Source organism: Chrysemys picta, chromosome 5 (assembly GCF_011386835.1).
Source record: "Chrysemys picta bellii isolate R12L10 chromosome 5, ASM1138683v2, whole genome shotgun sequence".
Classification (NCBI taxonomy): Eukaryota; Metazoa; Chordata; order Testudines; family Emydidae; genus Chrysemys; species Chrysemys picta.
In genome coordinates, this window is record NC_088795.1 from 15,505,898 (window position 1) to 15,525,871 (window position 19,974).

The 19,974-nt window shown below is 41.4% G+C and overlaps 1 protein-coding gene across 2 annotated transcripts in view; it reads left to right on the top strand.

Moving 5' to 3' along the window:
• The first annotated feature begins 941 nt into the window (after positions 1-941).
• Positions 942-19,974, top strand: part of MRPL1 (mitochondrial ribosomal protein L1) — a 33,108-nt gene continuing 14,075 nt past the window's right edge. Inside the window, exons 1-7 of one of the 2 annotated variants that reach the window (XM_065597481.1) lie at positions 942-1,096; positions 1,701-1,809; positions 5,336-5,591; positions 6,636-6,719; positions 9,924-9,995; positions 10,922-11,033; positions 12,763-12,863. In XM_065597481.1, the coding sequence (XP_065453553.1) occupies positions 1,063-1,096; positions 1,701-1,809; positions 5,336-5,591; positions 6,636-6,719; positions 9,924-9,995; positions 10,922-11,033; positions 12,763-12,863 (768 nt within the window). In that variant the 5' untranslated portion in view covers positions 942-1,062. The remainder of the gene's footprint in view (positions 1,097-1,700; positions 1,810-5,335; positions 5,592-6,635; positions 6,720-9,923; positions 9,996-10,921; positions 11,034-12,762; positions 12,864-19,974) is intronic. The other variant, XM_005304088.5, reaches the window with a different exon arrangement.

The following is a 19,974-nucleotide window of genomic DNA, read 5'->3' on the forward strand; positions in this document are numbered from 1 at the left end:
TAAATAGCTGACCGGGGGAAATCCCGGACATTTTTAGATTTTTAGAAATCCCCCCCGGACGACTATTTATAGATCGAAAAGCTGGACATGTCCGAGGAAATCCGGACGTATGGTAGCCCTATTGTCCACAGACAGGACTTCCGGGGCCTAACCCTTGATTTCCAGGGTCCCAATCCAGTACTGTAACCACAGGACCAGCCCTTCTCTCCAAACAGGGCCGGCTTCAGGGTTTTTGCCGCCCCAAGTGGCGCAAAAAAAAAAAAAAAAAAGCCGTGATTGCGATCTGCGGCGGCAATTCGGCGGAAGGTCCTTTGCTCCAAGTGGGAGTGAGGGACCGTCCGCCGAATTGCCGCCGAATAGCTGGACGTGCCACCCCTCTCCAGAGTGGCCGCCCCAAACACCTGCTTGGCAAGCTGGTGCCTGTCTCCAACGCAGACACTTGTGCAATCCCAATGTTTTTATCAATCAGAAAAACAACACAATCCCAATGTGAAGTGAGGGAGGCCCGGGGGCCAAGGCTACTACTCTCTCCATGACCCTGCTGGGCCGGGGCAGGCCATCTCTCTGGCCCTGCTCTGGAGCCGGCAGACCTGGCACCCACAGCTGCACGCCCGGCCCTGCCCTTGCACAAGCATGAGCAAGAGACTGGGGGGAGGCGCACAGGTCACCCGGCACAGGGGGTTACAGGGGTGCAGGAACAATGTGTATAACCGGGGTGCTGAGCACCATTGAACCAAACTGTAAACCTTGTATAGGGTGGAAACCCCTTCAAAGCAGAGGGTGCTGCAGCACCCCTAGTTCCAGCACCTGGGGGGGGCAGCACCCCTAGTTCCAGCTCCCCCCTCCCCCGGGCAGCAGGGGCTCTTGGCTTCCATTGACCGTCCTGGAATCCTGGGGGGCCAGACCCGGCTTCCACGTGCCCCACCCGCGGGGTCGGGGGCTGCTCTCCCCGGCGGAGGGGGAAGGGTGTGACACCGGTACACACACACCCCGGAACCTTCCTCCCCGGCTCCGCGCGGCAGCTCGGTTCGCTTTGAGTGTGACACGGCCCGGCCCGGCGACATGGCGGCGCCCGGCAGGTGCTGCCTGCGGAGACGTGAGTGCGGGGGGGAGGGGCTGGAACTGAGCCCGGGGGCCGCTGAGCGGGGACCCCCCCCCGCCCCTTCCTCCAACGGCTGTAACAGGGCTGGGGCCGCCGGCCCAGTCCGGGCTCGCTGAGAGCCGTGGGGCCGCCCCGCTCCTGCCCTGGTCTGATTGTCCCCCCGGTGCGGGGCCCTGAAGGGTCTCATCTGGCGGCTGGAGACGGGCCGCGGAGGGGCCGCCGGTCTGCTCCCGCCAGACGGGCCGGCTGGAGGCAGGGCGGGGATCGGCAAAGAACGCGCGTTTTGCCTTGTGTTCAGGTGGGATCGAGACGCCTTCCGCACAACTCCGCTTCAGCGGGTGGGAGAGACTCAAAGGGGCTTTTCCTAGGGACCCTGCCCGGGGGAGGCTCCCTCCAGAGAGGCACAGCTGACAGGCCTCGGCCGAGGTTTTGTTATGAATCGACAGGCCACGGGAATCTGTAAAAAATAGCTTCACAGATCACATCAAAATCTATCTCAAAACAAAACAAAAAGCCTACCTTTCTGTGCTAACTGATTAGAGTAGCAATATTACGGACTTTAATGTATTCTTTTTGTTGTTGTTGTATTTTTGAACAGTTCTGGCTCAGTTTCCCAGCTATATCTTTCCCAGGATTGATCAGCGGATCTCAGTAGTTTCCTGCCTCGGAAACATACCGCTATCCATTAGACCCTATGCTGCTGCTAAGTGAGTGTTTACTGTATTTCTAGCAGGCTGTGTCTAGTTATGGGTTGCACAAATGGGTTTTAAAATTCAGAAGAATAATATCTTGAATATTGGTGTAAGTGGCGCTGTTGCACATATCACTAGTACAACTTATGCTGCTTCCCTCTCTAATGGAGTATTAGAGGTCCTTCTGGAAGTGGCCACCTTTTGGTTAAAGTCACAGTATTTATTTTTTTAATTCACTTTTCAATGTACTTGCTTATGAACAGTAAAACAAATACAAATGTTACGAAACAAAATAGGCTAGTAAGAATTAGTCAGTCCTACCACCGAGGCTGTTATCAAATAGTAATTTTAAGTGGTGCATATGTTCCTGCTTCTCCTGCCAGTTGGTGTAGTTTTACAATCACGTTTTCCTCTTAAAAAATCTGTCGTGTGAAAGATGTACATAGATGAGAGGAAGAAAACTATGTAGACAGTACAATAAAACTTACTATACACAAAATACTGTCAAATGCTCCTAATTTCTATCTTGATAGTAATGTGAAGTGTTGCTTGAAAAAGTAGGTGAAGTATAGTTTAATGGAAGTATGACTTTAAATTGACAACATACTTTTAATGCTCATCCTTCTATATCTATTTCTTCCTTTATGTGCTCTTCACCCTCCCATTCTCAATAGCCTTGAAAACTAGATAATGTCATGAAGGCACTTGGGGCCTGCCTGCAGAGAGCAGTTTGCAGGATTGGAACATAAGATGATGAGCAACATTCAAATGGATTCAGGAAGGGAAGACCATGAAATAGATACAACACTTGTATGAATATATGTATAGCTTTGTAATTGCATACACCTCTACCCCGATATAACGTTGTTCTTGGGAGCCAAAAAATCTTACCACGTTATAGGTGAAACCGCATTATATCGAACTTGCTTTGATCTGTCGGAGTGCGCAGCCCCGCCCCCCCGGAGCACTGCTTTACCGCGTTATATCCGAATTCGTGTTATATTGGGTCGCGTTATATCGGGGTAGAGGGGTGTGTGTGTGTGTATATATATATATATATATATATATATATATATATATATATATATTCTCAATTGCCTCTTAGCCTAGCCATTAAACTTTGGCTGACTTTTGTTGTTGTTAATTTCAGTATTACTATTGTTTTTATGTGGAAGGTGCTCAGATACAATGCTGGTGGGTCACAGGATAAAATCTTAAGATAAATATATGGTTGCGGTGGTAGTGGGTCTGAAGAGAGGGTATATAAATTATTTTAGTGTATTCTGTGTCAGACATGCACAGAGTAGTCCATAACTTTTATTTTTTTACAGTCTTGCATATATATGTGTACAGCATCTTCTACAAGAGCTTGGTATTATGTTGTGTTTGAATAGCAGTATGTAATCACCGGATTGGAGACTGTACCATACTGCATATGCATGAAGGAATGGAGTTGCAAATATTACCTTAACTTTTGTGTTCTGACATAACTGTGCAACATTAACTTAGATCTTTAAAACAATCATATGAACTGCAGAGTGTCAGGTGCAAAACACCTTGGGAGTATTTATTCCCAAACACTTAGTACCTGATTTTCCAGAGATACTGAGCAGCTACAGCTCCCATTGAGTTTGACAGGAATTGTAGTTACTCAGCACCTTTAAAAATCAGGATCTTAACTTTTAAAGATAGCAAAGAATTGCTTAGGAGTAAACTGCTCTTTTTCCTGCTATGAGTATATTCTGATTTCTGTTATGATCGTGTGACAATCCTTGAGAACTCTACTTTCTCTCTCCTTTGTGATAACCAAAGTCTCACGTAAAAATAGACCAATTCCCTTCCTTAATAAAAACAAAATTTAAAATTCAATAGATTATAGAGCAGTGGTTCCCAAACTAGGGGCGCGGCTTGTTCAGGGTAAGCCGCTGGCAGGCCGGGGGGTTTGTTTACCTGCTGTGTCCGCAGGTTCGGCCGATCGCAGTTCCCAGTGGCCGCAGTTCGCTGCTCCAGGCCAATGGGGGCCGCGGGAACCGGCAGCCAGCACGTCCCTTGGCCCGCGCTGCTTCCTGCAGCTCCCATTGGCTGAGAATGGAGAACCGTAGCCACTGAGAGCTGCAATTGGCCGAACTTGCGGACGCGGCAGGTAAGCAGCCTGGCCCGGCCCGCCAGGGGTTTACTCTGAACAAGCTGCACCCCTAGTTTGGAAACCACTGCTATAGAGCCTAAGAGGTGTTAAATGTTTACTTTGCAGAACCATAGCCAAACCTACTGGACTCCCCAAAATGGGATTCTTAAAAGTAGAGAAAACTTAAGGAAGTTTCAGAGAGCTGTAAGGAGGAGGGTGGAGAGGGCTGATCATTTATGACCCACATTGGGTAAAAGAGATTTATTTGGTCTGCCTGGGTAGTCAGTCTTAAATGGCTTCTACTGTACTAGTTGTAATGGGTTACAATATCTTTCCCATATACACAGAATTTGGGATTGTTCAGTATGGCGCTGAATTAATTCCTTCCTACAGGAAATTAATGGAAACTGGCAAAGATGACAAAGCACATGCACCTTGTTAGCTTCTGGATAGCTGGAGTAGGGAACTAACTCCTACAGATCTGTGAGTGAATAGGATTGCCAGGATAATGTCCCACTTGCCTTTTTTAGAAGAAAATCTTGATGCTTTTGGAAGTGTTTATTTGAATTTCTAAAAGTGGAACTCGTCCGTTTCGTAATACCTGAAACAACAACTTCAGAGTTGGAATTTCAATTTGTTTTTTGCCATTAAATACAAAATAAGTGGTAACATTAATGGAATGCAACTTGTGCACTAACGTTGGCAGATCAGTGGTGAAGCCAACACAGTTATCTAAATTAACCTTTGAGCCAAAGCCGAGATATTTTGCTCTGATATTTATCTAGGGAGTCAGTCATTGTCAGAGCACAAATTCAGATTCCAAAGTCGTTAGTGCTCTTTCACTAAACTGATTGCACAAAAACAGATTTTAAAGCTTCTGATTTCTGAGAGGATATTCAGGATTGTTGCCATGATGAGGTGGGAGCTACATCCCACAGGAAACTTGAAGCCAGGAAGAAAATAACATTGTAACGTGTAATTCTTTAGGAATTTTTACTGGATTACTGAGGCAGATTGGTTTAGAGGGATCATTATGATTTTTTTTAATAGGCGCTATGTTCTGATTATTTAAATCTTCATTAAGATGACTAGCAAAGTCCATCTGTGACCATACTCATAGTCGGTCACTAGGTAATCTAACATCTCTTGCTTCGTAGCCGTTGAGGTTCAGTTTCATTAATAGCCTTTTGGTTCTGATTTGTCTTCACTCTTCCTCCTATGTTTACAGTAGATGGGTGGGCAGAGCAGGTGGGAAGTCAAGCGCAGTTTTGAGGGATTGACATTTCATGAGTTGACTTGGCCACACAAGACATTGCTTTTTATTGAGATGCAGTTTCAACCAAACTCTTTTGTATTCAAGTACGTACTAAGCATTAAGGTTAATGGTCTTATATTTATCATTTTGATTTGCAAAAGAACTGCAAAAAAAGGTTCAAAGGATGCCAAGCAGAAAACTTCAAATGCAGAGCCAGCAAAAAAAAAGAACGCTTACAGACGAAAGTTAGCAAGCAATCCAGTGGATGATGTGTATTTAACATGGTTGTATGAAAGGCCAGTCTATGAGGCAGAGGTGGCTGTGGACATGCTGAAGAAGTTTCAGCAATTGGACTTCACTTACCCAAAACAACATGTATATGCTAACATCACTCTGGATATGATGCTAGAGAAGAAGGTATGTTGACAGTACCTACAGATTTGCAGTTGAGATATTTTAAGAAACTACCTTTCTTAATTGTAAGGGAAAGAAATGCAATATGGCGAAGAGTCTTTCCTGTCTTGTTCTGGCTCAGCCTCCAAACCTCTTTCACAGTTTGCGACACGTTTGTGCCAGGTATTCAGTGGTCTTTCCTAGATGACACTGTGCTTTGGCGGAACTGTACATGGTATCCTTCAAATTCAGGACTTAAGATGTTGTTTCCTCTGGTTATCAACAATTTCTGTTCTTCTTCTAATGTTTTAAAGACTGCTGTATAGTTAAAGTCCTATTCCAAGACACAACCTATTTTGATAATGATTATCTGTGTTCAAATAGTCCCTTTAGAAGACTTGTATAGTTTAAAAGTTGGCGTCCGGTCATGGAAAAAGCCTGTATTTTCTCTCTCTCTCCCCCCCCCCCCCTTGCTAGTGCTGTTCCCATTGTGCTCTATTGAACAGCAATCCAATCTAATCCCCTACTGTTCCTGGGTGCACTCGTTACGGGAAGGAGAGTAGAGACAATAATTTTCTTTCCTCTTTTCCCCTCCTGTTTTTATTTCACTTCCTTCTGCCCTTGGTGAATGTTGTCACTTCCCTTTTGGCAGCACGACAGGAAAAGCAGCGTGTATGGGAATGGCATAGGCACCTTCCTTGTTTTGAGGGAGTAATAAATTGAACTAGAGGGACAAAAATACAGAAGTGTGTAAAGTGTCGATTCGTTCTATTCTCATATTTCAAATAATGCATTTTAGGCTCTCTAGTTGTCAAGTCAACAGCTTACTTTAACGTACCAAAAATAATCTGTAGGTAGAGCTGTTCTTCTTTATTTGTAATTTCAGTAGTTTGTAGTCAACTTACAACACAAATGTTAGTACATAGTGGACCAGCTCCACACAAGTGGGAAAAATATACCAAAAAACCTTTTGTATAAACCAAGTTCCAGTTAGGCTTTAGATATTCTACAGTAAGATAGTTTTAAATTTGCACCAACCTTTTTTTTTTTTTTTTTTTTTATCGTTAGAAAAAAGTGGATCAGTTTGTCGGCACCATTCTTCTACCATATCCTTTTGTAACTGAAATCAATAAAGTTATGGTATTCACAGAGGTGAGTAAACGTGTTATTTAAAAGTCCTTCGTTTCAGATATTTTATGTATACAACAAATGTTTAGTACATGGTTCACTTTTGTATTTGTTTAGGACAGTTGTTCTTAACCTTTTTTTTTGAGGGCCACTTGAAAATTGCTGAGGATCTCGGCGGACCACTTAATGATCTTTCCAAATGTTGCTTGTACCGTTAATTAAATACTGTAAAGTGCTTTGGATAAAAGCGCTATATTAAAAAAAACTTGATGATAAACACTTTTTTGTTCTATAAATAAAAGCCCACAGTTCATATTTTAATATCAGTAGTCTTTACCTTTCTGATGTGATGGATGTGCCCTCTCTCCCCCGTCATGGCAGCCACAGAGCTGAGGCTGGGAAGGGGGGTGGAGGGGCGTCTCTCCCTCTCTCCCCCACTGCAGCAGCCCCCGAGCTGGGGCTGGAAAGGAGGCGGGTCTCTTCCCCCACCACAGCAGCCACAGAGCTGAGGCTAGGAAAGAGGGCCATCTCTCCCTGGCAGCTGGGGAAAGTCGCTTCTTTCTCTGGCCGCCGCAGCCCTGCATGTCCCAAATTCCCCCCCACCCCCTCTTCTCACCTATTCCCCCCCCCAACTCCCCTCCAAGGCCACCACTTCACCTTACATGTACATCTTCTCCAGGGTCCAGGCACCTAATTAGTGGAGCCATGCCTGCACGGTTCCACTAATTAGATGGGTGGCCCTTCATTGTTCTGTGTGCGGCCGCTCAGGAGCGCACCTTAGAAGGAACTATCCGCGGACCACCTGAATGGAGCTCACGGACCACTGGTGGTCCACGGACCACAGTTTGAGAACCTCTGGTGTAGGACCTTTTGTTCGGAAGGATCCCGAAGTGTTTTACAAAGTTCCTTGGGCCAGGAACTACCTTTGGCTCTGGTTGCTTAGCAATTTAATACATTTATTCCTACTTTTTTGGGTTCTCCTGTCTTGTGTATGTACACTTACCTGTTAGCAGAATATTCTGGTACTGTAAATTTAAGAGGAATTGAGTACCAAGGCTGAAGCAACTCATAATGGAGTTCTTGTAACCTAATGCGGGCTAAAGGAAGTGTCCTTTTGCTTGTTAGACTCCATTGCTGCTTTTCTCATTCTCCCCGTTTGTCCATAATTATTTTTCACCTTTATTTATTTAAACTTCAATTTATATAATATAAAGTTTGTGCCTCTGTATTTGGTTTGTCTTAATACCAAATGGTCAATCTTTCAGTTGCCCTCCTTAAACCTTTTCTCCTTTCTTTCAAGACTGCCAAATGCCTGGCTTATGTACATATTCTAAAATATTAGTTTTCTATTAACTCTTTTATAGAACTTTTGCTGATACATTTCATTTAAAGTACTTAAATGCTCATGAAAGGTCCTGCATTAACAGCCCTATGTACCACAGATCTTCACTTATCCACAGAATAGGTACAGCACAAGCATTGGCAGAACCTAAGCTGCAGTCTAATAGCAGCCATTTTTTCAGGCACAAGATGAGCTATAACAAAAATAGACCAAAATTTAAGCCAAATAAATATTTTGCATCGGAGCTTGTTAGTGTCATTGTAGAAAATCGCCAAAGGGAGCAAATTTCATCAAATGTGAGAGCCCTGCTACCACTTCTGGAGAGTTCCGCTGTAGAGGCTTCCAGCTGCCTTTAATAGCTTTAACAGGGGATAAAGTGAAAAGCAATCTCCCAACAACCATATCACAGCTCATTTAAGGTTGTAAGGATAATGATCACCCAGAAGATAGCAGGAAACCACTGCAGAAACTTGAGTCCAACTGTTCTATATTCAAGCTACCACTCAGACAAGCAACAGCATTCTACCCACAAGCTCCACCTAGTGTAGATTGCAAAGGTAGCCCTAAACAGAATGCAGTAGAGTAGTCTAATATCAAGTGAAAGAGACGTGACTCATGGTTGTATTGCCTGTACTGGAAAAGAATACCTGCAGCATCCTGGCTATCTATAGATAATGAAAGGCACTAGGGGCCAGCTTGCCAACTGAGAATTCAGGGACAGTAATGATTCCAGTAGGGCCTCTAATATGTGAGCCATTTTAGTAAAAGATGGGCATGATGTGTATCCTTCTTAGGAGGTTCTGGATATTCATGCCATTATTTTCTGACTCTCTCTTCTAACAAAAGCTTCCACTTGTCATCCAGTTTGCTTTCATCAAGGTCCCTGCCTAAGTCAGATAACTCGGAAAGAAATGATTTTGTAGAATCAGAGTTAAATGGAAGATGTAGAATTGAGTATCCCCAGCAGATTGATGATACTGCAGCTCAGAAACTTCTCTCTCTCACTGTATGATTTGCATAATGGATAGGAGTGTGACAGAATGCAACTCATTGTGACCCTTCATATGTGAGCACCTGGGGGAGGACAAGTAGTTTCCCCAGAATCTACCCACCAGGACCCCTGTGAGAAGAAAGTATGAAGCTATGTAATTTCTTTTTTTATAAAAACTAAACATGACTTTATAATAGCTCATGTAAGCAAGCCATTAATATCTCATCAATGGTATTAAAAGCTGTTGACAGATCACTAGATGATATTGACGGTTTCTGTTCAGTACTGAGATTTGAAAGTAAACTAATTGGATCACGTGTAGAGAATGAATGAGTAATTTCCAAACATCTTTTCAAGTAAAGGTTTCTTCAGTATTTGTTTAATGGTAGCTTGTTTACCTCAAGGAAGTTATTAACAATCATCTTTACTAGTGCACTAAAACTTTCTCCACTTTTTCTTTAAAGGATAAGGCTCCATCTAGCAGATGGCTGGTTGCTTCATCCTGATCATGGAGAAAGAAAGCAAAAAACGGAGTGAAAACTACCCAGCATAAATTGTTAACATTTCCTGTCTCACTGTAACACTGTTCTCTAGATTTGGTGAGATCATGGCAAAGATTTTGTTGCCACTCCTTACTGGGACCTGATTAAAATTTGTGAATTAGGGCGAGAGCTTCCACTAAAGATCCCCAGAGCCACCTATCTCTAAACTTCACTAGTTTTTAAACAGTTGTTCTCATCTGATAGTTTCATGTTTAACTCACAAGTGAGTTGGTTTTTCATTCAGTGCATACGGCTGTGCTGGCGAAATCATTCTACTGTTGATGACATTGAAGTAATAACAGAATGGTTGCTAGTACATACGTTTTATCTGGGCTGTCTTTTTTTTTTTACAGAAAGCAGAAGAAATTAAAATAGCAAAAGAAAATGGAGCTGCTTTTGCAGGAGGGACTGAATTAATCGAAAAGGTATTTTTTTTTTATATTAGTGTAAATTGCATTTTTCACTTTACAAAAACTCTTGTCAAGGCTGGGAAGCTTTACCCTTGTAAGTTTCAGTGGTCTAAACTGAGGTGAGACAAACGATGGTGTTAAACTCATTCTAGTTTACTGACATGTAAGTAGATGTAACAAATGCTCTGATAAGGAAGGAGAATGGGGTTGTAAGAAGAAAAGCAATGGGAATAGGTTATAAGATGTAAGATAAAACAGGTCTGCCCTCCTTTACCTTAGTTTTCTATTGGTCGCTTTAAAGGAGTTGTTTTCAACCTTTCATTTGCGGATCCCTAAATAATTTCAAATGGAGGTGCATAGTCTGCAGAGCCCCAGGGATCCGTGGACCACAGGTTGAAAACCACTGTTCTATGGTAATAGCAATCTTTTGCAGACCCCTTAGACATCGTCTGCAGACCCCAGGTTGAAAACCACTGTTTTAAAGGAAGCTTGCTGGGTGGGTTTTTTTTAGCCTTTTCTGGCAACGAAAATAAAGCCTATTTTATTTTTTACAATTTTAAAAAATTACTTATGGAGTGTAATTTTCCATTGCTCTCTAAAGCTTACAAGCGAGTATATTTAGATCTTCGTTTTAGATTCTCTTGTGGTTAGCTTTAAGAATGTGATCTTTCTAAAAACTATAAAGTTGGTTCCAAGAACTCTTTAAAGTGGGGACTTTGTCTTCCCTAGTACAGAACCTAGCACACTGCATTGGTCATATTGCCAAATGTTTAAAGTCTGATGGCTGAGAAACACAAGAGACAGAAGGCTTTTTCTTTCCTGAGGGTATTTTTTTTTTTTTAATTCTGAGCATTTTTTTTTTCAAAAATAAATATTACTTATACTTATCTCTCTGTATATTGCAAACTTTCACGTAATTATTCTGACTTTTTTAATTTCAGATTTTGGATGATGAAATCAATGCAGATTTTTACATAGCCGTTCCTGAAATAATAGCAAAGCTGCTACCTTTAAAAAACAAACTAAGAAAAAAATTTCCAAAGACTAACAGAAGTAAGGCATTTTCATTAAATATTTAATATATATAAAATAATATTTAATCACATTAATGTATTAATATTAAATAATAAGCCCTTGAGCAGGAGCTTTCTCTTGAAACAATTTAATCTTGTGATCTTGAATCAGCCTGTTAATTTAGGAAATGAAGCTGTGTAAAATGTATATCTGGAATGAAGTCTTTTACTGACTGGTGAGAGGATCTTTACCGAGTTTGATTGTGATTTGAGACCAATATGATCTTTGAAAAATCTGGTACTGTGAGCCAGTTCTTCAGTTTAAATGAACTTGAATTTAGAGTCAAGCTCTATTTGCGTAAACTTATGGGAACTATTCATATGCAAGAAACCACTTATAGTGAGAGATCTACTTAGAGAAATACATGCAAAGTCACATACTTTGAAACATACATGTTGCAAAGAACTGAAATATGCTTATAATAAACTTCTGCTTATAGCAAAGTTCTGTGGGGGAAAATGGTTTCACTAAAACAGTGAAAAATGTGCGTAAATTTTGTGTAGTCACTTGCACCACAACTTGCCAGTTATTTATATGTTTTGTCCACTTTTTAACCACATTTGAATGGCATCTGTCTTTAACCTATTTCTCTTTCACAATTAGTTTCTTCATGATGCTATAAATATTCTCTCTCTTGGTATCAGATCTCCCACAACAACAAACATCATTCTTTAAAATATCTTTCTCTGTTTTTTGACCTTCCTTTGTTTCCAAATGATCTTAATTTGTTACTTCTAACATGATCCAAATTAAAATCCTGCTGCTGTTCAAGCATTTGGTTTTTTTCTTGCTAACATTGTTATGCGCGGAGAGTTTCAATCAAGAACTTTTCCTCATCTTTAGTGTTTTCTTCCCTCCCACAACTGTCTGCACAATGTATTTACAAGCAGGCAGACAACATCTGTGCTCTTTAAACATTTGGAGCAAACGACTGCCCTGTCAAAAATGTAACAGACCTCTACAGATGTGCATTCGAACACATTGAAGCCTATATTGTGGCCTTCAGAGATTATTCAGTTTCTAGTTTAGCAACACCTGATTTCTGCTTCAGCCAACAAAAAACATGGGTAAAATAGAGTTTACATTTCAAACAAGCACGTGACATTATAAGCCAAATAGGCCCTTGCCGCTCAGCTGTTTTTTTTCTCTTCTTGTTACTGAGGGGAATGGGTGTATCTATCTTGGCTGGATTGAGTCAGCACATTGTCTAAAACGTCTAATACTGTCGCTTACTAACTATATTTTGATCATCTTGTGATATTTTAAAAATATACAGGTTTGTTTTGTTCTGTTTAATTTCAGTTTAGAAATATATTTTCCAAACCAGATCTCTAACTGCTGTAATGCGGCTGTGTTGCAAGAGACTTCATTTTTATAAAGCTTTACTACAGGCTTTTCAACTTAAACTATCTTGACATATTTCTTGCAGATAAATTACATCCTGTTATAGAAATATTCATGTGCAGTAATTAGTGATTAAAAGTACATAGGCTCCTAAAACAACTCAGTCTAACCTAGGGATGTAAAGGTATAGAATTGGGGTCCATTGGGGGCCCTGACTCTGTCCTCAGCATCTTGCAGGTGTGTCAAGGAGGATGATGGTTTCTTGTCTCGATTACCTTTAGAGCGAACACTTCTAACTCTCATTTTGGTTGTACTAGATGTACGGACGCTAATACTTTCTTCCACTTTTCGTTTTTCTAATTAGATTCTCTGGGCCGTGACATTCCAAAAATGCTGGAACTCTTTAAAGCGGGCCATGAGTATGTGGTAGAAGAGGAGAATCTTATTGAGACAAGAATAGCAACGGTATGCTCTACAAAGAATTTTTTAGCAAATAATTCATGTACTTCCCTTTATTATTTAGTGCAGTAGTTAATAATTTACTGAAAGATACACAGTATGCCCTTGGTAACCTGTATGTTTTGTAGCTTTTTAGGAATGTGGTTCACTAACCAGTTAACTAAATACATTGTGCTGTTGAATGATTTTAAGTTAGAGCAGTTCCTGTAAATCATTAAACCTCTGCTAATATAAAAGTTTTCCTATTTTAAAAAATTAGGAAAGCAAGCTATGCCTAGCACACCGAGAAATGAAAGTTGTCAGAAATAGTCTTGTGATGCATGACAATTTGCCACCATCTTGTAATGGACAGTAATGCTAAACGAAAGCATGGGATAAAACTCAAATATTACTGGAACCTCTATTCCAGACAGATTATTGGGAGTGGTGTTTAATTTTAATACTTCAGTATCATGCCATTTAAGATTTTGCACTTGAACTTTTTCAGTTCCTTCACAGGAGAACAAGCTCACATTAATTCATATTTTGACTTTCTGGGTCCCTGATCATTTTGCTTTTTCTTAGTTTTAATCTCCAGGGTGTTTTCTGTTGGTGTAAAAATGTTCTGCCTATTTGTATAGGCAGATCCAGAAGTACTTGCTGCATATATCTTAATAAGTTGTATAGGCTTTTTATTGCATTTAAAGTCCTATCTATATGACCACATTTTAAAAAAGTTCGTTAGTTTTGGATAATATCTGCCACATGATATAGTACATTTGTATATTGAATACTGCATGTTTTTTAAACCTGATTTCTCGTGCTATAGTATCTTTATAATCTTTCATTTCCCCCCTCCCTTTTCAATGTTGCTTTCCTTATCTCTTCGTCTGCTACCTTTCCTGCTCTGGGTTCTGTGTTTCTGTTCTGTACTTGTTTCTCTCCTCAAGACACTCCCTCTTTCTCCCCCCTCCCTATTTTTTCCCCTTTCTCCTTAGCTGTCTGCCCTGCCTGACTCTGCTTTGCTTTGTGTACTGATGCCAGCAAAATGAAATTTACAAGCTTCCTAATTCCTGAAGCTTTTTCTGGTAGTGTTTCAAGGATCAAGAATCTTGCAAAGTCTAATTAGAGGGTTCTGCATCTCAGCCAGGATTTGATCCTCCTCCTAATATTTGAAACTGAAGTTCCATGAACATTTTCCTCGTGAGACATATTGCAAGTTTCATAGAAGCTGAAAATTCCCTTTACGTTCAACAGTTTTTCTAAAATCTTAGGTCAGCGCTCAGAACAGTTTACCATGTCTTGTACAAAGTATGGGTCAGATTGTGAGTTCCTCTGGAGAAGGGGCACAGAGGGGTGAATGACCTGGGAAACACATTTGTATTGTAGTGGTGCCGAGGAACCCTCATCAGGGCCTCGTTGTGCTAGGTACTGTACAAACTCACAACACAAAGATGACCCAAGGAACTTACAATCTAAATACAAGACGAGAGACAACAGGTGGATACAGAAGGCAGACTGGGGAATTTCAAGGGAACAGAGAGAGAATTGAAAACTGTGTGGAATTTGGGACTCGAGGAGTTTGTAGGGAACAAACCCCCTCCCCCCCCCAATCCCTATGGATCCCAGATATATGGAAATCTCCACACTAATCATTGCTTGTCCTCTCTTCTCTGATGCACATTTGCTGCAGAGCTCCTGTATGAGCCTTGCAGCTGTTTCCCCGGAGGCTACTAAACAGCTGCTGTTGTGGGGATCCAGAAGCAATTAGTGAAACTCCAAACCTAAGTAACTCTCACTCAGGCTTCTGTGCAGTAGTCCAAATGATCAGCAGGAGACTGTGATTGGTGTCCAGCCCTCTGCTCTGCCCCTAGCCGTACCCTGAAACCTCACAGAATCTCTTCCATGTGGAGCGCCAGGAGAGGGCCCATCAGTTGGACGCCGAGAAAGTGACAGTGCTCCCTGTAACAGGGTGACAAGATCTAGGACCCTGCATAGAAATTCAGAGCTCTTCTCCTGAATTCTCCTAGTCTCCGGTGCGAGAATCCTGCTTAGAGAAGAGTACGTTCTGCTGACTCTCACTACGTAACACCGGTCCTTACTAGAGTAGCATTGAGGTTTTGTCTATGCTAGGCTTTCTTTTCCTGAAACATTTCCCAGTGTTGCTAACACTAATGCAGCTCCACAGGTAGGAAAGCTAGTTCAGACAAGACTGTGGGAGCTTGCTGGCATTTTTACCGCCGTGTCGTGTAGACCTGCTCATTAGTAAATAAAGAACTGTTAAATTTAAATCTTGTGAGTGATAACATAATTACAAACTGCAGTAAAGGGTAAAGCTGCATTGCAGTACTTCCAAATAACAACAGCACAATACTTCCAGCCCACCTTTCAGCCAAGGTGGCCTTTCTCAAAGAGAAAGTGTAAAAGACTCTCTGCAGTGTTACTATCTTAAATTGTCCATTAATCTGGTCTGACCTATTGTTCGATGTCAGACCTCTTTTCCACCCAAGTCAGCAGTTGTGATGTTTTCCAGTCTAATAAATGAGACGTTTGAGAGGAGCTAGAGAAGTGATGACAGCTGTGTTCAGTTCGCAAAATCTAGAGTGATGGAACCTGAGATGGAGAAATCGTGTGTTCCCATTTTCCTCCATCTCCCAAAAGGACCCATTTAGCAACCATAATCCTTCCAGCTGCAGGGGATAAAATGGGACTATATTTGGATGGTTTAAAACTGTTCTTTAAGATGGATTTGTTGCTGTTGATAATACAAAACATTTCCCTTTCTCCAAAGCTGTGTTTGTTGCATTCACAAAATTCTCAGCCTTTCTGACCTAGTGAATGAGACCAGGAATTTAACTCAGGTCTCCTTTCATCTATGCAGAGAGCTTCCAGAGAGTTGTCTTGGAGACAGGAGCAGTCTCTGCACAGTATATTTTGCAGAGTTTAATTTCCTTGAAATAGAAAGTTAGAAATGGCCTGTTCCGAAGAATATAGTTGTTACAGCAGCATCTTTTCACTGGTATGATTAAAGAGCTTATAGCTATTTTCATTGGTTTATAACTAAACAGTAAAAATTTAAATAAAAATGAGTACAAATAAAAAATAAGTGTAAATGACATTAGTTGTAAAAGCCAACATATAAAAGGAAATAGTTAAGTCTGGAAACCTGAGATCCTTGCTTCCACTTTAAATGCATTCTGTTTTTTTCTTCCCACAGTAACACGACTTAAGGCCAGAAGTTAGTGCTTTTTTTTAAATCGTAGATATTTTGTTTTATGAACTTGTAAAAACCCAGCCGTTCCATTTTGTGTGTTGGCAAGACAAATCCAGGGTAATTTTGTTATGTTGTCTTGTCTTTGGTAAGACAGAAAACGAATAGACTTAACAATGAATTTTAGTACCTGGTCGAGCTGTTCTTTCTTTCAGGCCTCAAATGTAAGGGCTGTCTTCACATGGAGTTATTCTGGAAAGCTATTCCTGAATAACTCTATGTGTGGACAATCTCAGCCCAATATAAGGGTGCCTTATTCCTGTTTAACTTAGGGCAGGTCTACACTACCCGCCGGATCGGTGGGTAACAATTGATCTACCAGGGGTCGATTTATCGCGTCTAGTCTAGACGCGATAAATCGATCCCCGAGCGCTCTCCCTGCAAGCGGAGTCGACGGGGGAGCGGCAGCAGTCGACTCAGCGCCGTGAAGACACCGCGGTAAGTCGACCTAAATACGTCGACTTCAACTACGCTATTCTCGTAGCTGAAGTTGTGTATCTTAGATCGATTTCCCACCCCCCAGGGTAGACCAGGGCTTAGCCATTGCTAAACAGGAACATGGCACCCTTATTCTGGACTGAGTGTGTCCACACATGGAGTTATTCAGGAACAGCTATTCCTGAATAACTTCATGTGTAGACAAGCCCCGAGTAGGAGAAGTAGTGAGCCTTTTAAAATTATTTAACTTCAATGGGAGTTGAAGGCACTAGCACCAAGGCTTATAGTATTTCGCCCTTGTATTTCTTATTCTTAAAGGAGTTTTGAGCTAGAACTCTTGACAGCATTAATCAGATAGCAGTTTAATTACTCATATAGAAAAAAGCAATGATGTCTCACACAGAAGATGCTAGTGATGCCGGAAGGCTCAAATGTGCGTTAAAATAAAGTAAACAAGTACAGATGGTTGCTCTGAAAGCAGAGTTAAATGATATGATGAAATTAAAATGCTTGCAGTCTTGGGAGCATGTTGGAGCAAGGAAGACCCAAAATGAAATTGAAATAAATGTGTTAGCGTATTGAAGCATCAGGATAAAGGCCTTGTGTATTCTAGCAAACTTTCTAGTTACAATTCTTCACTGGATGGGAGCAACAATAGAGACTATAGTGTAGATAGGACTCAGACTAACCCTGTGGTGAGTGGTTAAAAACACTTGAGTCCTGTCCATATGATCGGTTTTGTCCTTGCTCTCATGGTGAATTACAGCTACAGAGTTGGCTAGCTTACTAGACAGAGGCTTCTACTAGGGTAACTGTTGTTCCATTGGTTGAGCAAGCAGCTGGCAGTGGGATGCATATACTTTGTTGAAGGCTACAAAACTACAAATGCTATTGTGGTACAAAGCAACCGGAGCATGGCTACCCATTGCCTTACATTAATTGTAAAGGGCCAAATTGTCCCCCATTGTGGTGCTCTGTAGATATAGATAGGTACAAAACTCACAGTTTCCACCACATTAGTGTCATTAGGTTTGTGGGGAGCATTGTTTAGTCCCAGTGATATAGGTAGTATATCTGTCCCTTTGTTTTGGGGTGACCTGCGAAGGAACAGAACCCCGGAAATGATTCCCGCCTACCCCCTAACATTTGCATGACAGCGTGGCTTCTGCAGAATCCATGCTCCTGTGTGTTCCTACTAGCTGCTGCTTTGAATCTCCTTTTCCTCTTGTCCTCCAGATGAGTGGTTCAGATCCTTGAGGAAAACAGAAAATAAGATGGTGCTAATTAAATCAGTGTTCTCGCGCTTGCCCATTCTCCCCCAAACACAAGTTTTCAACCAGTGGCATGACACTGAAGAGTGGCGATCGGCACTAGAGGGGCTTTCGGCTCAGGGAAAAGAGAGACATGGTTCCATTCTCTCCCCCCCCCCATTGTTTCACTCCCATCCCCCAGTGGTCTGCAGGATCGGAGTGCCCTGCACTAGTGGAAGTGAAGGGGCTGGTCCAGTTCCTGCTCTGCTTTATATAATGAGATCGTTGACTTCCACAAATAAACTCCTTTATGAGGCTATTATGCCGTGCTCCTGAAATGAAAAACAAAATCATTTACGCGTAGGTCTCTATAACGCTTACTATAAAAAAGGTGCAATTAATGTTTCATACCAAGAGGGCATTCAAGGGCCTTTGTCAATTTCAGCATACTGGATTGTTTCATGTGCTGAAATGAAAAGAATAAATCTGGTTTCATTTGAGTATTATATAGACACATCTAGAAGCTGTGTATCGTATTGGGATCTTGGTCACTTTCCCACCCCTAATTAGGGGGGAAATATTTACAGGGCAAAAATTGTATGGCAATTTGAACTCCATGAAGGAGTCTCAATATTCACTATGAGGTAGGGGGAAAGGACTGCGCTTAGACTTCTCCAATAGAGGCAGTATGGATAGATGAGCATTGAACTCGCATGATAAAGAATGATGTTTGTGGGAATTTCTCTTCTGTTCCTTACTTACAATGAAATTCTTAGTTGACAAATATTATGCAGACTCTCAGCTATGATATTGCATTAGAGGAAACCTATCCAGAGCCCCTTACTGTGCCACTTCTCTTTAAACCAATTATGAATAAAAATGATGGCTAAGAAAAAGAGAAATACAGCATGAGCACTAAGGACCCTACCTGAGGTCCTCACTCAGGCAGAATTCTTGTTAAATTAAATTGGAGTTCTGCCTGAGTGAGGACTTTATGACTTATTTCACAGTGACAAACTAGAAAGCTGGCCAATTTCTCACTGTACATTAGTTGGACTGACAGGCATGATGTTGTATCAGAAGGAACCTACACTGAGAGCCCTACAGTGGGTGCTCTCTTTAAATAAAGTCTGAGTAAAAAAGCTGGATAAGAAAAAGAAATACAGCGTCAACACTAAGGACCCTACCTGAGGTCCTCACTCAGGCAGAATTCTTGTTAAATTAAATTGGAGTTCTGCCTGAGTGAGGACCTCAGGTAGGGTCCTTAGTGTTGACGCTGTATTTCTTTTTCTTATCCAGCTTTTTTACTCAGACTTTATTTAAAGAGAGCACCCACTGTAGGGCTCTCAGTGTAGGTTCCTTCTGATACAACATCATGCCTGTCAGTCCAACTAATGTACAGTGAGAAATTGGCCAGCTTTCTAGTTTGTCACTGTGAAATAAGTCATAAATAATCCGACTGTTTTGGGGTGGACACTTTCTTTTTTTAAATGATTTTTAGTAGCCACTCTTGAACATTAGTAAAGTTGGGCCTGCCTTTTATTAATAAGATCACTAAAATTCTAATTATTTGAGAACTATCTTTATTTTTTTGAGGCTGAGCTCTTATTTTTCATAGGGGAAACTGCCACAGAAAAACTGAAGGCTGGAAAATGTATTGGCTAAATCGGCACTAATGCATATTTGTTCTAGACACCTCACTCAGGAAAAAGATAGCACACAATAAAATGGAAGGTGGATTGATTTGCTTTGCTGTGTTTGGCTTCGTGGTATGGATTATTGCGGGAATGTATCTTACATGCATTGCTCTCTTATATTCACAAAAAGAACAGGAGTACTTGTGGCACCTTAGAGACTAACAAATTTATTAGAGCATAAGCTTTCGTGGGCTACTGCCCACTTCAGACTAACACGGCTGCTACAGACTAACACGGCTGCTACTCTGAACTCTTATATTCAGTTTGCTGCAAAAACAGAAATGGAGACTGAGGGCCAGGTTTTACCTTCTTCGAAACTCTTGAACGTTGTATGAAATGAATTTGACTGAATGCGAGTTGCAACTGCAAAGAAAGAAAAGCTCTTTTCAGTGAGATGGTGCTTTGTATTTGTATTTGCCTTGTCTTTTAGAACAAAAGGCATGGGAACTCAGCCAAGTATGATGAGACTATTAAACGCTGGA